The sequence below is a fragment of the Sceloporus occidentalis genome, unplaced genomic scaffold (genome assembly GCF_023333645.1).
Source record: "Sceloporus occidentalis isolate IW3139 unplaced genomic scaffold, rSceOcc1.0.p SCAF_7, whole genome shotgun sequence".
Classification (NCBI taxonomy): Eukaryota; Metazoa; Chordata; class Lepidosauria; order Squamata; family Phrynosomatidae; genus Sceloporus; species Sceloporus occidentalis.
The window spans coordinates 4,699,231-4,719,640 of NW_028316987.1; the positions used below are offsets into that span (position 1 = coordinate 4,699,231).

The following is a 20,410-nucleotide window of genomic DNA, read 5'->3' on the forward strand; positions in this document are numbered from 1 at the left end:
AGAAGCCAAAGAACCTTATTACCTTATATGGTAACATCTTTCTAAATACCAACTCATCTGATTCTGCTAGCATCTTGACTGCCCCTATTCACCCAAACTAAACCAGAGCCAGCGCCATTTTTAGGGTGTGGTCCTCTCACTGGGACTTTCCAGGGCTGGCCTTAAGAAGAGAGAAAGAGAAAGAGAGCCGGGTTCCTCTCTTCTTCTCTTGGCGCAGAGAGAGAGAGAGAGATAAGCAGCTGAGGCTTTCTTCCTACAGAGAGACTGCCTTCAACGGGGCTCTGAGGGGCCTTTTCCATCCCCAGGAAGCCAAAGAGGTGAGTAGGGAGCCGGGAAGCAGAGTGAGGATGCATCGGCACTGCATAAATAACCTGGTTCTATAGCGCTTTAAGTGTCATGGTTCCCTGTCACAACAAACTACAATTTCCAGAATTCCAGAGCAGGGAACCATGACACTTAAAGCGGTATCGAACCGAATTATTTCTGCAGTGCGGATGCAGTCTCCTTCCTCAATTAAGGTCCTGTCCACACTGCAGGAATAATCCAGTTCGGGACCGCTTTGACTGCCCGGGCTCAGTGCTAAGGAATGCAGGGAATTGTAGATTTGTGAGACATTTAGCCCTCTCTGGTGCCAGAACAAACTACAGTTCCCAGGATTCCTTAGTACTGAGCCAAGGCAGTTAAAGTCATCTCAAAGTGGATTATTTCTGCGGTGTGTTTTGGACCTAAATTGGGTGGAGAACAACTTTTTAAACAACTGTGTCGCAGGTCGAAAACACACTGCAGAAATAATCCAGTTTGAGACCGCTTTAACAGCCCTGGCTTGGTGCTAAGAAATCCTGGGAGTTGTAGTTTGTTGTGGCAGCAGAGGGCTTTCTGACAGATAAGGCTCAATGCCTCACAAAACTACAGTTCCCAGAATTCTCTAGCACAGAGCCAGGGCAGTTTAAGCAGTCTTAAACTGGATTATTTCTGCAGTGTGTTTCAACCGGAAAGCAAGCTGTAAACCAGGAGAGTTGAGGCAGGGATGAAAGATTGTGCTTTCTTCTTTTCTGGCTGCATATACACAGCAGATTTGATGCGGATCGACGCCGCTTGAACTGCCCTGGTTCAATAGCTATGGAGTTTTGGGATTTTCAGTTTTGTGAGACGTTTAGCTTTCTCTGTCAGAGAGCTGTAGTGCTACAATAAAGTACACATCCCAGGATTTCAAAAGCTGGAGCCCTGAGAGGTGTCAAACTGGATTGAAGCTGCAGTGTGGCTACAACCAAGGCTTATGTTAGTCTGTTTTGTGAGAGTCAGGTTGACCAAAAGTCCTCCTTTTCCAGGACATGTCCTCCATTTCAACCTATCCAGGAGAGATTCAGAAATGTCTTCCATTTTGAGCACGACTAAGAAGCATGATTTGACATTTATATTAGTGTTTTTAGCCTATTGTTTATCATTCCTTACACTTTCCTCCATTTTACGGTGCCCTGTCCTCCTTTGAAGTGAGGACATCTGGTCACCCTGAGCCTGGCATAGTGGCTTGAGTGTTGGACTACAGCTCTGGAGACCAGGGTTTGAATCCCTACAGAGCCATGAAACCCACTGGGTGAACTTGGGCAAGTCATGCACTCTCAGCCTCTGAGGATGGCAGTGTCAATGGCCAACCTCCTCTGAAGAAACATGCCAAGAAAACACCATGATAGGTTCTCCTTAGGGTTGCCATACATAAGAAATGACTTGAAGGCACACAACAGCAACATCAACAAACATATATACGCACAGAATACAACCTTTAGGTATAATGCAGCTTTTTTATCTATATCAATGTGAGATATATATATCTGAGTTATACCTACCGGGAGTGGTTGTTTCTTAATGTGGTTTTAGCTATGGTTTTTAAACTGCTGTAATTGTATTTGTTTTTATTTGAATCTTCTGCTACGTGCCTTGAGTGCCTTTTTTTGGCAGAAAGGCAAGTTCTAAATGTAATAAGTAACTCCCCAGTGACTCCAGCTTCGGAGGGCTGAGTTTCCTATCTGCGTAGCCTTACCCTGGCTTCTATTTCTTGGCTGTACTGCCGGGTGCGTGTCTGTTTGTAAGGAGCCAGACTTTTCTGTTTTTGATCCCAAACCAACTTCACTGTCTTTGGGTGTTCTGCATCTTGAATTGTTTCAAGGGAAGATGCCATTTGTTGCCTTGGAATGGGAAGCAGAATGTCTTGGGTCAACCCTTCTTTTTGGTTTATGCTTCCTCCCATGCAAAAGGATAGATGTATCTAAAATGCAGTCTTTTTATCTTGTTTGTTGTAATAGTGTGATGGTTTCCCTTGTAACCCTTAGCCTACTTTCCAGTATTTCTTGTTTACTTTGCCACTTTCATCTGCCTTCATTGTTGGTTTGCATTGGCAATGACCTCCTATTGACACACACATGCTCTGACTTCACTCTGGGCCTCTGAAATGAAACTCATTCTATCTATCTATCTCACAGTGGGTTTTATTTCAGAGGCCCAGAGGGAAGTCGGTCCGTCCGCTTTCTGATTTGACTGAACTGCTATTGTTTGTCCTACCATTTCTATAGGTAAGCATCCGAAGTAGATTTAGATGAATACCTGGACTGTGGAATCAGCAGAGACAGAGCTTGGGAGAATTAAAATTGTGGCTTACTGCGCCCATAATTTCCAGGTCACTGGGGGATTCTGTGCATTGTAGTCAAAAAGTAACTTTGTCAAGCTACGTATATACTAAGGTAGGTGATAGAAAACCTAGGAAGGGTTACAGGAGGAGGAAAAAGATAAAATGCTTTCCAAGTTCAGTTTTGTGAACTAACTGAGCCCTCTAACCACAACTGCAAATGATCACCTCATGACTGGAATTTCTTGTATTGCTGCAAATATGTGCAACTCATGTTTCTGTGTCTCTAAACTCTTTCTGGATTTATCCCTCTCCATTGCTGTCTAGATCAGAGTTTCTCAACCAGAGTTCCCTACAGCCTAGGATTCTACAATAGATTGTTAGTGGTTCCATGACAGGTTGTGATAGAACAAAAATGAACTGTTTGTTTTGAACTGTAGATACAAAAATTTTTATACAGGGGCTTCCTTAGACCTGTAAATTATGTCAAGTGTTCCTCCTTTTATAATTTTTTTCCTTCAAAAAGCTGATCTAAATGAATGAAGGCTACTTCTCAATCACTCAGGAAGCTGTCTAGCACCTTTTACTGGCCATATCCAGTGTCTTCAAAGGCAGCACAAGAAATAGGGGAAGCAGGAGCGCACTGTATAATGTTACTGTAGTTGGTTAGGTTGGTCTCACCCAGAATGGTGTTCCTTGGAGCTGATGGACTACTACTTCCATCATCCATAAATTCAAATCCTCACTCAGCCTTGAAGCTTCTGTGAGTCTTGGGCATGAGTATCTTTCAATCCTACCTCAATAAATGTTTGTTGTGATGATGCCAAAGAGACAGCAATGTCTGTAGTGCTCTGAGAAACTTAGAGGAAAAATGGGATATAAAAGTGTCTGTTGACCATATCCTAGTGGCTGTAGGGTGACTTAGAAACCTGACTCTGAAATAGGAGGATACTAGTTCATATTGTTCTTCTGCCATGAATTAAGCAGGTCACCTTTGGCAAGTTATTTCTTTTTAGCCTTTCCTTTGCAAATATGAGGGCAATAACATTCACTTCAAGGATGGGAAACCAGTGTCCATCCACATGTTGATGATTTACTACAGCGATTGTTCCAAGCTGTCAATGGATGATGGGAATTGGAGTACATCACTATCTGGGAGGCTACAGACCTACCTTACAAGGCTTTTGTAAGGATTATTGAGCTTGCTGTTGTTGTGTGTCTTCAAGCCATATCCAATTTATGGCAACCCCAAGGTGGACCTATCATGGGGTGTTCTGGGGCTGAGAGTGTGTGACTTGCCTAAGGCCACTAGTGGGTTTCTGTGGCTGAGTGAAGAATTGAACTCTGGCCTTCAGTGTCCTAGTCCAGTACACAAACCACTACACCACTCTGTCTGGCAGTGTAGCTTAAATGCTTTCGCCAAAGGTTCACTGTCACTATTTGGAAACTAGGAGTTAAAGTTTTTCCTGGCACATATAGGAAATGCTTTGCCTATTTAATTTCTGCAGTTCTGGCTGCTGTTGATGCATGCAAGCCTAGGGCTGGTAAATACTGTTTGTCTCCCAACTATAGTCTGCCATTCAGCTGATGTGCTTTCAACACTGTGCAGTAGAGACAATTCCCGGAATTGAAAGGGGTGTGGGCTTTTCTGTAACACCATGGAAAGGGAAAGCCATGACTTCTATAGTTTATGCTAAGCAGGAAGCCCTACAAGCCTTTCTTAACAACAGGAAATCAAAGATGGCTGGTAGTTAGCCTTGTAGTCTTTTATCTTACAGGTGCTTTCTGCGAAAAGACTGGAAATAGGGAGGAAACAGGCTTACATGTGCTTTGTGCTACAGATTTTTTACTAGCACTTCTATTGAGGACTTAAAGGACAGTGGAACAAACTCTCTTGGCGTGTAGTGGAGTCTCCTTCCTTCGAGGTCTTTAAACAGAGGCTGGATGGCCATCTGTCAGGGATGCTTTGATTTAGATTTCCTGCATGGCAGGGGGTTCGACTGGATGGCCTTTGCGGTCTCTTCCAACTCTATGATTCTATGAGAATATTGGAGGTCAATTAGTTCTCCAGATGGTGCTGTACTGCAGTTCCCAGTATTCCTCACCATTGATCATGCTGCCTTGGACTGCTGGAAGTTACACTCTAATGTCATTTGGAGGGATACATGATTCTCACATCTGCTTTACACACATACTAGATGAAACATTGAAGGCATACCTAGTGGCCACGTCTTTCTTTCTTTCTTTCTTTCTTTCTTTCTTTCTTTCTGTAAGGAAGTCTAAAGTAGGGATAGGGGTGTTTTTATCCTTTGATCCCTGATGTGGTTTTGTTATTATTATTAAAATTGCAAGTACAGAAGCTTTGAGCTATACGGGATCCTGACACTCACTGGGCAAGAGGTTAAAGCCTCCCTTTCTTTCTGTAAACCTAATCCTGGATTGGAAACCCTGTACTAGTGCAAGATTTTTTTAAAAAAACCAAGGCTGCAAATTTATGTTTTTAACATTTTGTGCGTATCAGCCTTTAAGTAAGGAAGCAGAAGTGTTTAGGCTGTGAAAAAATATGTATCAAGTTAGTCTCCCACCATCCCCAGGGACCAGCTCCATGAATTATGGTACTTGAGAAAAGTAAGTCCAGATGGTAATTCATTCAAGTAAGCTTGAAGATGCCACCTAATTGGAAATTCCTCTGTACCAATTCAGTTGCAATAAAAGGAAATAGCACAAAAGCACTATTGCAAGTCTTCCCTAATTTTCCCTTTCAAGGCTCAGATTCTACATGAAGTAAGCAGAGTGTAATGCTTTGTTTATGCAGTTCTGTGTCTTATCCCATGTATATAATTTTTTTAGGATGGGGACAAGGGACTGTCCTCTATGCCTTTGCCCCCCACCCATGGTTGTCAAATCCCATAAGGAGTGGGAAGACAAGTTGAATAGTGGAGAACTGTCTGGCATTGGCTCAGAGGAAGAGGATAATGGGAACATGTTCACAGATGATGTGTGTGCACTCTCCTATCTCTTCCTCTTAGAGCTACATTGTCTGAGCTGTTTCCAACTTTCCTTCTTCCCCACAGCAGCAGCTTCTCATGGGGTTTGACAGCTCTTCACATTGCTCAAAGGGTTACCAAAGAGCAGCCTTTGCTCAGTCCAAAAAGAGATATACGTACCCATAAGCTGCTCTTTTGAGAAGACTTATATGTCCTCACAGGACCATTTCTGTCCCCACCTGCCTCTGACTGTTACAAGGGGGTTTCCCCCTGAATGTGCAGGGTAAGGACTAGCATCACCAAGCTGAATTCAGCAGGGGGCTTTCCATGGATTCCAGATAGCACAAGTCAAACAGGTCAGGATATTAAAGCTTTCTGCTATAAATAACTTCAAATCCTGCTACTAGATACTCAAGGAAGAGGCCATTGGGTGGATTTCTGGCAAGCCCTGGTAAATTTGCTTGGTCTGGAACACATGTTTGGTGGAGTTGTGTTGTCTGGGGAGAAAGTGGCAAAGGGGATCTTGGTCACATCTAAGGCAGAAATCTTTCTCCCAACCCTAACTATTGGTGTCTCCTGCTTATTTTCTTCTTTTAAAGAAATGGAAATAGTGTTTGTGCATGTGCAATTGAAGAACTGTGTATGGTTTCCACTCCTTTTCATTCTAAACACTCCAGAGTCGGTGCTGTTGAGACCCACTTGGCATGAATATGGTTTAAGGGAGCAGAATATCCAAAACAAATCCTACTTAGTCAGTTGCTCATATTGCCATTAATGACCTCTTTCTCTTTCCCTGAATGGCCTGTGTCTCCATTATCTGGACGAGGTCATGTGTCACTTGGTGTTCTGTTGTTATGAGGATCAGCCAGGGAACTCATGCTTCCAGTTTCCTGGAATCAGGGTAGTTCAGAATTGGCAGGAAAGTTGTCTGGGAGGCAGAGAGCTTCTCTCCTCTGGTGACAAGCCATGGCCTGATCAGGTTGCCTCTGAAAGCTTCAGAGAGAAGCTTATATTTTGTTTTCCTTGGTGCATCCAAGTGTTGGCATGAAACATGTTCATGCCTTTTCAACAACTGTGCATTTTGCACCAACACACAGGACCTCCAACTGTCTTGATTTGGTAGAGGCAGTCCTGATTAATTCTCTGTTGTCCCACTTTTTCAGCTGGTTTTAAAAAGTTCAATTTTCTCTCTTTTCTGCCCACTTTTCCCTTTTGTGCTCAACATACTTCAGTGGCAGCAAACTGATTACAAGGTGCAAAATTAATTTGGACTCAATTAAGTCAGCAGCGAGGAGAGGAGGGGGCAGAATTTTACCCTTTGTTGTAGGGTCAAGCAAAAGCAAACTGCTACAGCCTTGTGTGTTCTTCCTCAGTAATAGCTTTTGCTATCTTGAACAGATTGTCAGGTTTCTTGTCCACATGTGTCCCAGTTTTTGTTTGTGAAATATTGGAAAGTAGGCACACACAGCCTACACTTCCCAGTTTAATTGATAAAAGTGAGCTGCTGTGATAAACCCTGCTTGTGTGTGAGGAAGGAGTTTGTGAAGTTGTGGATTAGGTCAGTTGTCAGCTAGACTAACCCATGTCTTCTAAACCCACCTTTCTTCATTGGGAAAGTTGCCCAGAACCACATAAAGAACCATGCAACTATTGAGTTTTATTGTTCTGTTTGTATGTCTGGATTTTTACCTTCCTTCCTTCCTTCCTTCCTTCCTTCCTTCCTTCCTCTCTCTCTCTTTCTTTCAAAAATGTATTGTGGTGTTCCTTATGGGAGGTAGGAGGAACAACCTCCAAGCACACCTTGGTCCTCTGTTTGAAGGATGGAGTTGAAGTATTCTTTCTTTCACATCTGCAGTACAGTGGTACCCCGGGATACGAATTGATCGCGTTACGAAATTTCCGGGGTACGAAAAAGTTAGATTGGAAAAAACTGTTCCGGGTTACGAAAGATTTTTCGGGTTACGAAATTAATTTCGGCGCGAAATTCAAATGTGAAGCGCGGCTAGCGGCTTTCCAGCGCCTTTTCGGGTTGCGAAATGTATCGGGTTACGAACGGCGCCGCGGAACGAATTAATTTCGTAACCCGAGGTAGCACTGTACTTTGGCCTATAGACTTGTTGAATTTAAAAGAGTTTATGTATATTATCTTGTAATATAATATACATGCAACCCTATACTGGAGGCCAGTATGATTATCTTCATTAGGGATGTAAATCTTTGCTTATTTTGTTTTCTCAGACAAATGAAACATTTCAAGAGTTTTCTGCCCACTGGCAAAATTGTTATATATTTTTTAAAAATGCATTTTCAATAATCTCCCCATATTTTGAAACTTTTAAAAATAAAATATTCAATTGGGCAACCTCCACTCCCATATTTTCTGAAAAATGCACTAATTTTATACAAAAATACATGTTGCACAAACACAACAGTTATTTGTTCAAGAACATTGTGTACAATGCACTACATTTTGCTAAAAAGTATCCTGTGTTTTAAACACAAAGGAAATGCAAAAATGCATTCAAACATGTTCTGACTCTTGTAAGATGTCAAGACTTATCAAACCAACTTTCCGCATGGAAGGCAATTTTACAATATTCTTTATACCCATCATCTCTATGTTCCAGATGGTGAATTAAGGCTGGAAGACACACTGAACTCAGGTATAGTACAGGTAGTGAGTTCTCCTGGCAGAGGAATTGCCACTTGAGTAGGACTTTGTCCTTGGCTGTCATTGTGTACATAGACACACACCTGTCACGTGATATTCCACTAGGAATCTGCTAGAGGGATATTGATGAGAATGTGAGTTGAAGTAAGGATGTGTTACGTGGAGGGTAGATAAAGGTTAAGCATCTCCTTCTCCCCATACTATTTTTCCATGGCAATATTCTTTCACCTGCAACAAGTGATTTTCTTAAATAAATGGTGCTGGGTCTCTTGGTACATACATTTACATGTAAACAGGCTGGTACCCAGTAAGGGCAGGAAAATGAAGGCTGAGAGGCAAAACAGACAGGCAGGAAAAAGCAACTTGAAGCTGCCTTTTCTGAAGCTGCATTGAAACCCCACCAACTGCACTGCCTGCTCCCAAGGTAGCTGGAATGTGCATGTAATGACACACATTGCTGCTTCAAGCCACGCCGCTGGGCACTTTTTTGTTTGTTTGTTTACTGTTCCCCCTTCCCACACACACTATCCCTGCACACCTTCACAGGAGTGAACTGCTGGCAATTGCCATCCCATTGGATGGTTGTCCTTGTAAACCTGCACACATTCACTTGTACAGCACTTTACCTGGATAGGGCATTGGAGTAGAGGTGTGCCCATGCAGATGCTGGCAACGTACAATCATACCCCCGCATGCCCACTCTTTGACTGTTTTGTGTCTGTTGTACTCATCTCCATGAGAGATGTCACATTTTCTCTTTTGGGCATTGCCACCCTCACCGCTTGGGTGTGGCAGTTCCATCCCTTTTAAATGCGCTCCTGCCATGGGGTGTATACATGCACAATTAGGGTTAGGGTTTGGCTAGAGTGCCCCTTTAGAGCCTCCCTGGCATTGATGCATTTATACATACATGTGAAGGTGCGCACTTTCTGTAAAGAACCAGCTCCTTTTTAGCCCAGCTTTCTTCCATAGTGCAGCTTGGGTGTGCTTTCCATCTTATTTCAAGTCGTGCGTTGTCTAAATGCCCTGCCTTGAAGCCGACCAGAAACCTGCTTATTTTGACCATCTGTTTCACCCTGAATGAATTTTCTATTTTAGTCTAGAGTTAGCATCCCCTTCGCTAATCTATCCCTCATTGTAATGTTTAGCATTGGCAACTGTTATTTCAGACAAAATTCCCCTAGTGCTATGGAAGATCTTATTTTAGGTGCAATTAATATGATTCATACAGCCAGATGTCTGTTTTTAATTGTCCTTGTTTCTTCTCCTCTCTCTGTCTTTACATTTATCTTTTTCTCTTTTGTCTTTTCACAGAACTCCAACATGGAAGCTGTGTCCTGCAATAACTCAGATGAACCTCCAACTTCTGCTGTTCTCTTGGACACCTGCCACTTCTCTCAGGTCATCTTTACAAATGTGGAGAAATTCTACATTCCTGGAGCAGATATAACTTGTCATTATAACCTTTCCCAGCAGATCACACCACGCAGGAAGGACTGGGTGGGCATATTCAGGGTAAGTTCATGTTATAAAAACAGCTGCTTGTATGGTGCAATGTAGACATTGGAATTTACTTACGATGAGTCATGAACTCCAGTTTTACAACATCATGGTCAACCGGGGTTATAAAGGCTTCTCTTTGCCTTCCTTGAAGTATCAGCCACAGCAACGGCTGTATTCGGAGATGGAGCAATGCCAGAAAGCTCAGGAATTTGTAAGGGAGAAGAAATGGAGCCTTGGAACATTTTTTTAAAAGTTCCAATTGAGATCCATATCAAGAAGGCATTTATACCATGGAGCTTGAAAGCTAACATGATTATCCCCAGCCCAGTCTTACAGTGCTATTAATGAGTAAATTGGGTTGTTGTTGTTGTGTTAGTATCAGGGTGTATTGGGTGAGGGCAAGTGTAGTGTAGTGATCTGAGTGTTTGACTAAGACTCTGGAGACCAGGGATTAATTCCCAGCTCGACCATGAAACCCACTGGGTGGCCTTTGACAACTCACACTCTCTCAACCTCAGGGGAATGCAATGACAAACCTCCTCTGAACAAATCTTGCCAAGAAAACCTCATGATAAGTTTGCTTTAGGGTTGCCATAAGTTGGAAATGACTTGAAGGCACACGACAACCAGTGTGTATTTCCCTTTGTCATGATTTCAAATGACTAGATGTGTTAGACAGTTGCAGAAAAACAATGGACTCCTGTGGCACCTTTAAGACTAATATATTTATTACATAGCATGAGCTTTTGTGAACTGTCGCCCACTTCAGCAGGTGCGTTCAGTGAAGTGAGCTATAGTCCATGAGAACTCATGCTATAAATAAATACAGTAGTTTTTAATATGCCACAGGGTTTTGTTGCTTTTGAATTGTTGTGTTTGGTGTCATTTTCCAGCGCCTACACTACAAAATATGATAAGTTTTAATGATTTATGCGTTATAGTGTCTCAGAAGGTATAATTTGGTGGGGCTACCAAAAATTCTCTCTGGTAGGAATCTCTTGCCTTACTCAAAGCATAGGAGAGAAAATTATAATGATAAAAAGCAGCTGAAGGAAGTATACTGTAGTTACCCAGAGGCTGACTAAAAGGGTCCAGTCAATTTACTTTTTAAAAATTGTTCTGCTGTATAAAACTATATGTGTTGGATGTCTTTTGGGGCTGTACGAGAACCATTTTGCAATACAGGATCTAAATTGGATGAATTTAATTTTGTTAATTGTTTGTACAGTATATATAGTTACATGTGTTGTATACATTTTACCTGAATTTTATAAAATAAAAAATCACAGTTGTTCTTGAGGTTTGGTTTTGGTTTTCAGGTCCTTGCTCTTTGCTTTTATGTTTTTCTTGAGAGATCCTTCCCCTTTGGATGCTCAACATATCCAGAGCCCATCCCTCCATGGCAACAACTGCCATCTTCCATCCTGGAGGGAGAGAGGGGTATTGGGGATTGGAAAAGGGCTAATTTTGAATTTTGAATTGTACTCTGTATATATTTTTATTGCTGTAACCCACCCAGATTCTTTGTGATTGGACAGGTTATAAATAAATAATTTATTATTATTATTATTATTATTATTATTATTATAGGAGATTTTTTTCTCCTTGGTCCTGTCCCAGTCTCTTTCTAAGTTAACTGAAGAGCATGACACAAATATTTTACTATTGCAGGTGGGATGGAAGACAACTCGTGAATATTACACCTTCATGTGGGCACCTTTACCAAGCATCCCCAACAGCAGTGGTGCTGAATTTCAACAGGTGCTTTTCAAAGGTCAGTGGGAGGAATGGGAGGGATTGGATAGAGTAGGAATGCAGTCTTGTCCTGTTTGTTATAGCCATAATGGCATTATAAGATCCCAAGGCCAATAGGCTTCAACTAGTATCATTCTAAAAAATCTGGTACCAAATTAATGTGCATTCTATTGCTGTCATTCCTTTGTTTGCAAAACGTAAGAATCAGCTTCTGGGAAGATGCTGAACATTCTCAAACACCATCTATCTCTAGCACTCCTTGTTGTCTTTCATAGCAAGAGCCCGAAAGCATGGTCTCACCCAGTGCTAGCAGAACTGGAGTGCTTAATATGGTTTTGTAGCTGACATTTCTGCTTCTGCAAGTCCATATCAAAAAGTAAGAATGTTTTTTAAAAAGAGAAACTATAGCTCAGGGGTAGAGAATATGCCTTGCATCTAGAAGGTCCCAAGTTCAATCCTAGGCATCTCCTTTTTAAAATAAAAAAAGTACCAGATAGCAAGTGATGGAAAAGAATTCTGTCTGAGAATAATTTGATCTAGTATAGTGCAGCTTTCATTGGTTTTGCATGCTTGAGATGCTAGAAATGAGATTGGTTTTTGTCCTTTTAGCTTACTACCTCCCCAAGGATGATGAATATTATCAGTTTTGTTATGTTGACCAGGATGGGCAAGTCCGTGGTGCCAGCGTTCCTTTTCAGTTCCGCGCAGAGGCTGAGGATGACATGCTGGTGGTTACTACACAGGTTTGTTTCCTTTCTTTTGCCTTGTAGCCTGTAGTGCAGAACTGTGGAAACTTTGGCCTTACAGATGTTTTGGACTCTGATTTCCACAATCCTGTGTTATTGGCTATGCTGAGTAAGACTGATGGGAGTTGTAGATCAAGATATTCTCATCTCTGCTATAGTCCTTTGAGACATCTGTGAGTCAACCATCCATTATTACTCTTGATCTGTTGTTTTCTGACTTTTTAAAAATATATATGTTTTAGGTCACTCATTCCAGGAAGAAACTCTCACAAAATGGCTTTGAATATACAAAAGTACAATAAATCAGTAATTTCACAAATTCTGTAGCAGGGATAGGAATCATGCCTGTCTCCAGATTTTGTTGGACAGAAGGGTCCAACAACCTTAGCCTGCATAGCCAGTGGTTAGGAGTGGGGTGACATGCAGTCCAGGAGCATTCAGAGGCCTGCATGATCCCTGAGAACCAGTGTGGTGTAGTGGTTTGAGTGCTGGACTAGAACTCCACAAAACCAGAGTTTTAGATCTTTGCTCATCCATGGAAAGCAGCTGAATGACCTTGTCACACTCTCTCATCCTTCAAACTTGCTCTTAATAAATCATGCCAAGAAACCATCAGAATTAGAATACGTTAAATTGGGGTTGATATGAAGTGATATGACAGCAGCAGCGGCGGCAATAACAGCTACAACATGATTCTCCACCCTGGAGAACAGCTGTGATATGAACATTAATCAGTTATACTTAATAAAAGGCAGCAGCAACACTAATAATTAATAAATACATCTAAAATCCCCACATCACACATATCAAGTAACCTGGTGAAATCATTTTAGGAGAAAGTGGTAGATGCTTTCTCCCTACCATTGATAATGTTGTCTAAGCAGAACATATAACTATACCTAGGGCTGTAATGGCTGAAGGTGGTGTGGTGTACTATTCTGTAGTTTCCAGAATGAGGCAATGTTGCTGAAAGAGAGAGAGAGAGAGAGAGCTCTGTGCTTGTAGTAATATCTGTCCAATTAACAGTAATAAATAATGACATGCATTCATAAAATACAAATACATGACTGTGAGTCAAATGAATATTGGGGATTGGCATGTGTAAGCTTGTTTTTAAAATGTTTCATGAGAATGTTTCATGAGAAGGGATAGAAATATTGTAAGTAAATAAAAAGATGGCAATTATCAGTTGTAGTTACATTTGATGGAGAAAGGAATTAGCACTTTTAAAAGGCTTTTTAAAAACCAACTTCCTATTACAGAATGGTGCCTTTTGCACCATCTAGCTATGTCCCAGATAGTGGTTGCCTGGATTATCACATGTAGAGAGAAAGGTGCCAAACCTTTATTGGAGGGTATCTGCAAAGTTTGTGCTGTCCACATTTTGTAGGGTGGATTGTTCAAGCTTTCCAGACCTACTGAGAACACTATGTCTAAGGGACAAGAACATGTCCCTCCAAGAAATGTTAAGAATGCTCAAATAAGTCACATGACTGTGGTGCAGCCAGTGACTTCACAGGTGAACAATGACATAACATAGGTGGCTGGTTTGGTGGAAGTCATGCATAGAGGAAAAAGTGGACAGTGAGATCCTTTTCAGTTCTACACCAAGTGTTTCAAAAAATGAGCTAAAATGGTGGTTGGAACTTATGGCAATCCTAAGGCAAACCTATCATGGAGTTTTCTTGGCAAGTTTAATCAGAGGGGGTTTGCCATTGCCATCTTCTGAGCTTGAGAGAATGTGACTTGCCCAAGATCACCTAGTGGGTTTACATAGCTGAGTCAGGATTTGAACCTTGGTCTTCGGAATCGTAGTCCAACACTCAAACCACTACAACACACTAACTGAAACACACATGTAATTAAACCAGATAACTCAATTTTCAGGACCATTAAAGACAATCAAACAGCAGAGAAGAACTAGTGCAGAAAAATGTCTTTGCATTTTCCCACTTGTGATTATTCTTGTTTATTTATTTTCTCCTGGCACCAATGAACATGGAATTTTGCATGGTAGCATAAGCAAAATACAGGTCTTTGTCTCAAAGAGCTTACAACATAAAGCAGGCATTGGGGGAGTCAGATGACAAGGGGAAAGAAGAGGCTATGGTTAGGCAAAATGGGGTTTTAATAGGATGCAGTCTCATCTGCTCTGGTTTCATTTCAGATGAGAACAAAGGATCAGGGCAAGGTTGCACAATCTTTCCAGTCTTGGGAAATGTTTAAAGAAAAAGCAATATCATTTTTGCCCATTTGGACACTTGCCTATGAAACACATAAAGTACAGCTCAGTTTTATGTTTATCTTCAGAAGTAAGCTCTGTTGCAAACGTTTTCAGACATACAAAACACAGCTTATTTCCTTGCATTTACACTTTTAAAATGTGCAGATCAAATGCTCTTAAATAGTTCATATTACTGACTAGACATAAGAATGTGTTTCCCTCCTAACATCTGAGAAAGCCTCTTTCTCATCCCCAGCAATTTCTGGTTGCATTGCTGTGGCAATTATTTTTTCATGTCATCCAGTTGATCAATAGGATTGCAAAAAGAGTAGATAGGAATTGCAGCACACATAATTGAGGATCACATGCAATCCACACAGTGTGACCAGATGGCATAACCACAAAGGAGGACAAGGCACTGCAAAATGTAGGACATGACCAATGAAAAGCTAAAACACTCATACAAATATCAATTCATGCTTTTTAGTCCTGCTCAAAATGGAATACATTTTGCAATTACTCCTGGACAGAAGGCTGAAATGTGGGACATGGTCTGGAAATGGAGGACCTCTGGTCACCCTGAACCCACAGTGTATAGGTTCTGCATTTCTGAGTTTCATGGAAAGAGTGGGGTTTGGAGAACAAGACCCTTTTCCTAGGTTCTGGGAAAGAAGGAATTCCAGACAGAATGGAGGACAGGGTGGAACTATTTAAGAGACCAGTGGAGCATTGTAGTGGTAAAATTAGAGGTGTAAAGGTTTCTGATCTTTCATTTAAGGCAAGTGTTGCATGCAATTGTGGAAAGATCAAATTTTGCTGACACATCTCTTCAGCCAGCCAAGTTTTAAAAAGGAGCTGAGAAGGAGCACATCTGCTCACAGTGTCAAGTGCTTTGGCTTAATCAAAGTCTCTGGAGTGTCCTTTTCAGTACTCCTTATGTCAGTGAGTATCTTGCTCAAGACTCATATCTATGCACATGTGCTGGCTCCATCTGTCCTTTCTTTCCAAAAAACAAAAAGTTCCCTGGCTGTGGTTCTCTTCTTTGTGTTCTTGCTGTTATCTTTCAGCTGAAAAATTAGGATCAAACTCTATGTGACAAGGGAAAAAAAGCATTAGAAATGTATTGGGCTTTCCCCATCTTTATTTAGTAATTGGAATAGGTGAGGAGAAATTTTCTTCAGGAGCAGTACTGTTGGGAGCTCCCTGCCCATGTCTTAGAGCCACCCATATTGGGCAAAATAGGGCTTCATTGAGATCTCAGCCAGAGAGGGTAGGGTTAAAATCTCCCCTATGCTCTAGTTCTGATGGAAATCTCCTCTCCTTGTCTGCTGTTAGAATTTTGAAAAGTTGACACAATTTCTAACAGTTATGCATCTGAGGAAGTAGACTGAAGTCTACAAAAGCTCATGCTGCCAACTTCTTTATTTCAGTTAGTCACAAAGGTGCTAAATATGAGGTCCTCTCTACATACAATTTCGAACAGTCTCTAGCCCAGCCGTAAGTCTACCCTTCAGATGTGTTTGACTGCAGTTTCCCAAATACCCAGCCCTGGGCCATGCTGGGTGGAGATTTGAGAACTGTAATTCAAAATACTACGTTGTCCCAGCTTTTGACTTGTGGTGGCACTTAGGGCCCATTGACCACAAATCTTGTAGCAGGTACTCCACCTAAAGAACGAGCTGCGCCTTTGGACAGTGCTGGTATGTTCCTTTGTTGATAGTTTTCGAGTTATGATTGAGTGATTCTTTATTTTATACCAGGGAGAAGTGGAGGAGATTGAGCAACAAAATACAGCTTTACTTCATGAAAACCAGAAACTGAAAGAAAAACAAGTCAGCCTCCAGAATCAGAATAAAGATCTGCAGGAAAAACTCAGGGTTGCAGAGGTAGGTCCATTCTAAAACAAAACAAAATGAAACAACTCAATTCAATTACAGGGAACACTAAAATATCTGCATGGATCAAATGAATATAGATCAGTGGTTTTGAAAATGGTTCCCTGGTTGTTGTTGGACTATAATTCCCAAAAGCCTTAACCACCATGACCAGTGGACAAAGGTGGGAGTTGTAGTCCAACACTAATTAGAGATGCACATTTGGATACTGTGATTTGCTTTGGAGGAATTTCCCATTGACGTTTGGACAGAGTTCATAATCACAAGTTAGTATCCTCAGATTCTGCCCATTAAAAGAAAATCAGTATATATATGTATATGATTAATGCAGACTGCTTTTCTCAATGGCTTACTTTCAGTGGCCTGTTCTGGGCCATGCTGCGTGGAGATGATAGGAGTACTGCATATGACAGGGGTAGGCAACCCTTTTGAGCCGGGGTCCGGGTTGCTGTCCCTCAGACAACTGGGGGGCCGAAGCCAAAAAATAATTAATTAAATAATTTTTAAAAATTAAATAAATAAATAAACCGGGACAAATGTAGGACAAAATTTTCAAATGGAGGGCACTTTTTAAATAAAAATAGGAGGTCACGCGAAAACATTTGCTGATTTTTTAAAAAATGTTAAGATAAATGCATGTTTCTGAGGCTTCTATAGACAATAGCCCCACCATGCCCCTCGCGTGAGACGCCAAAGGTCCCGGCGGCAATCGGCGGCAGGACCAGGCTGGGGCCGGTCCCAAGGCCTCACTGGGCCGCATCCGGCCCGCGCGCCGCAGGTTGCCTACCCCTGGCATATGAGATGGATGGATTTCAATAATCAATGAGTAGCTTAGAAATCTATAGTGGAATATAGAATGTGAAAAGCAATTTTAGAAGCTATTAACAAAAGCATTTGCTCTGACTGTATATAAGAAAAGGAATTTAGATTAGGGCCCCATCAAGGATGCAGAAATGATTACAGAACAAAATGACCTTTTGCTCTACCAAGGCTTCATTTGGCACCTGGCATTCTTCTAAAGAGCCATAATACATCAAGAGATAAGAGAGCAGCATCCCTGGCAGAGGAAGGGGAGGGCAAATTAACACATAAGTGATAAGAGAGGGGAATGTAACCAAATGTGCCTTAAGTATATTTTCATATATTAATGTATCTTTGCTCTGATTGCAAGGAAGTCTATATGTTTAAACTTTGAAACAGCCAATAGAATGTATGGAAGAAGCTTCTTTGTTTGAACTCCTATAAAACTTGGAATTTTTCCTTAGAATGGGGTCCCAAAACTTTGGAATACTAATTCCTTTTGGGAATATTGCCAGCAAAATAAACTGTTTTCAGCTGACTTCGGTCCCCTCTCATTCTTCTGCTTTGTCAAGCCGAAGGTTTGCTGTGAGCTAGTGAGGGAAGCTCACAGGTGGCTGTTTTCCACAACACATATCCAAAATACTAAGTTGACTCAACTTTTGCCCTGTGGTGGCATTTAGGGCCCATTGACCACAAATCTTGAAGCAGGTGCTCCACCTGAAGAACTAGATGCACATTTGGGCAGTGCTGGTGTGTTCCTTTGCAAAACTGTTGATTGTTTTCAAGTTATGATTGGTTGATTAATTGATTGATTGATTGATTGATACAGGGAGAAGTGGAGGAGATTAAGCAACAAAATACAACTTACTTCCATGAAAACCAAAAACTGAAAGAGAAACAAGTGAATCTCCAGGAGCAGAATAAAGATCTGCAGGAAAAATTAAGGGTTGCAGAGGTAGGTTCATTCTAAAACAAATAAAAATAAAATTGAAGGGAACTCTAAAGTGCATGGATCAAACAAATATAGACCAGTGGTTCCCTGGTTGTTGTTGGATTATAATTGTTGTTGGATTATAATTCCCAGAAACTCTGGCCAGCATAACCAGTGGACAAAGCTTCTAGGAGTTGTAGTCCAACAACATTTAGAGATGCACATTTGGATACAATTATTTGCTTGGGGGAATTCCCCCACTGAAGTTTGGATAGAGTTCATAATCACAAGTTAGTGTCCTCAGTTTCTGCCCATTAGAAGAAAACCAGCATATCTTGATAAATGTGTATATTAATCTAGACTGCCTTTTTCAGTGGTTTGCTTTCAATGGCATGCACTGGGTCATGCTGGGTGGGGATGATGGGAGCAATCCAAAACACTAAATCGCCTCAGCTTTTGCCCTCTAATGGCAGCTGCCCTCTGGGCAGTGTTGGTTTTGTCCTTTGCAAACGTGTATCAATAGTTTTCAAGTTATGATTGAGTTATTGTTTTATACCAGAGAGAAATGGAAGAGGTTATGCAACAAAATACAACCAAGCAGGAACAGACAGGCCAAAATAAAGTTGCTTCGGGTCACTTTGGAGGTATGCCATTTAAATGACATATGCATCTTAAGAGGCCTGAAGCTGTGGCAAAGCTGTGCTCCTGTTCCTAGGACTGGAGCGTGGCTTTGGCATGGCTTCCAGCCTCTTAGGACACATGCATCATTTAAACAGCATACCTCAAAGTGACTGAAAGCAGCTTTATTTTGGCCTGTCTGTTTAGGCCCTTTATTTCATGAAAACCAAAAGCTGAAAGAGAAACAAGTGAGTCTCCAGTAGCAGACTCAAGATCTGCAGGAAAAACTCAGGGTTGCAGAGGTAGGTCCATTCTGGAAAAAAATAAAATTACAGGGGACTCTAAAGTGTCTCCATGGATCAAACAAACATAGATCTGTGGTTCTGAAACTTGGTTTCAAGCTGATGTCATTTGCATTTTAGGAAATCTGCAGGATGGATGGAAAGGCACATTTAACAACCAGTGATGTTTGCCCTTAGTGTTTGAGAAAAAGCAAGGTTCTTACCATATATACTCGACTATAAGTTGAACTCATGTGTAAGTTAAGGGCAGTTTTTGTGGCTAAAATTATAAATTTTGCCATGAACCATGGACAAATCGAGGGTAAAACATGGAGGCTCCTTCAGCGTGTGTATGCGCACAGCAAGAGGGACTCTAATTGAGGCTTTTTGCTTCAGTGTTTCAACTTTGGGTTTCACCCTTGACTCCCCAGACAGCAGCAGCCAGCAGCAAGTAACAGCAATCAGTCACCCAGGACTCTTTCTGCTTGGCTTGAGAGAAAAAGAAACTCTCTCCCAGCCACATGGGGAAATCTGAATGTGTTGCTAATGCATTACCATATTGACTTGTAAATACATTGATTTGGGGTTTTGAGGTCAATTTTGGGGCATAAATTTTTAGACGTATAGATGAATATATATGGTAATTATTAAGACTGTGTACTGAGAGCCAGTATGATGGAGTGGTTTGAATGTTGGACTATGAGTCTGAAGACTGTGGTTCAAATCCCACTTCAACCTACTGGGTGATCTTGGGCAAATCACATTCTCTCAACCTCAAAGGATGGCAATGGCAATCCTCCTCTGAAGCAACCTGTCAAGAAAACCCCATGATAGGGTCGCCATAAGTTGGAAATGATTTGAAGGCACGTAACTGAAACTGATCGGGGGTGGGCAAATATTTTCCTAGATGCTGTTGGCCTGCAACTCCTATTGTAGCCAGCATAACCAATGGTGAAGAATGCTGGAAGCTGCATTTGGAGGACCTGTACCTGATAGGGCTCTTTAGTTGTGGCTCTCCAGATGCTACAGCCCTGGTGGCTCAGTGGTTAAGGTTAAATGCCTGTACTGCAGCCACTTACTCAAAACCATAAGGTTGTGAGTTCAAGACCAGCAAAAGGGCTCAAGCTGGACTCAGGCTTGCATCCTTCCGAGGTTGCTAAAATGAGCACCCAGATTGTTGGGGCAAATTAGCTTTCAGTTGTAAATTGCTTAGACACTGCTTAGGTGGTATGAAGCAGTATATAAATGAAGTGTGTTTGTACAGCTCCCATCATTTGTGATCATTAGCTATGCTGGCTGAGGTCAAAGTGAGGTAGACTCCAACTAAAGCTACCATATCTGCCCACCTGTATCATGCTTGCTTTATTCTTAACAATGT

The 20,410-nt window shown here is 41.5% G+C and overlaps 1 protein-coding gene across 2 annotated transcripts in view; it reads left to right on the forward strand.

Moving 5' to 3' along the window:
* The first annotated feature begins 228 nt into the window (after window positions 1-228).
* Window positions 229-20,410, forward strand: part of CALCOCO2 (calcium binding and coiled-coil domain 2) — a 34,829-nt gene continuing 14,647 nt past the window's right edge. The window contains exons 1-7 of one of the 2 annotated variants that reach the window (XM_089531723.1): window positions 229-317; window positions 2,568-2,735; window positions 9,593-9,793; window positions 11,453-11,555; window positions 12,146-12,279; window positions 16,267-16,392; window positions 18,032-18,157. In XM_089531723.1, coding sequence (XP_089387849.1) covers window positions 9,602-9,793; window positions 11,453-11,555; window positions 12,146-12,279; window positions 16,267-16,392; window positions 18,032-18,157 — 681 coding nt within the window. In that variant the 5' untranslated portion in view covers window positions 229-317; window positions 2,568-2,735; window positions 9,593-9,601. The remainder of the gene's footprint in view (window positions 318-2,567; window positions 2,736-9,592; window positions 9,794-11,452; window positions 11,556-12,145; window positions 12,280-16,266; window positions 16,393-18,031; window positions 18,158-20,410) is intronic. The other variant, XM_089531721.1, reaches the window with a different exon arrangement.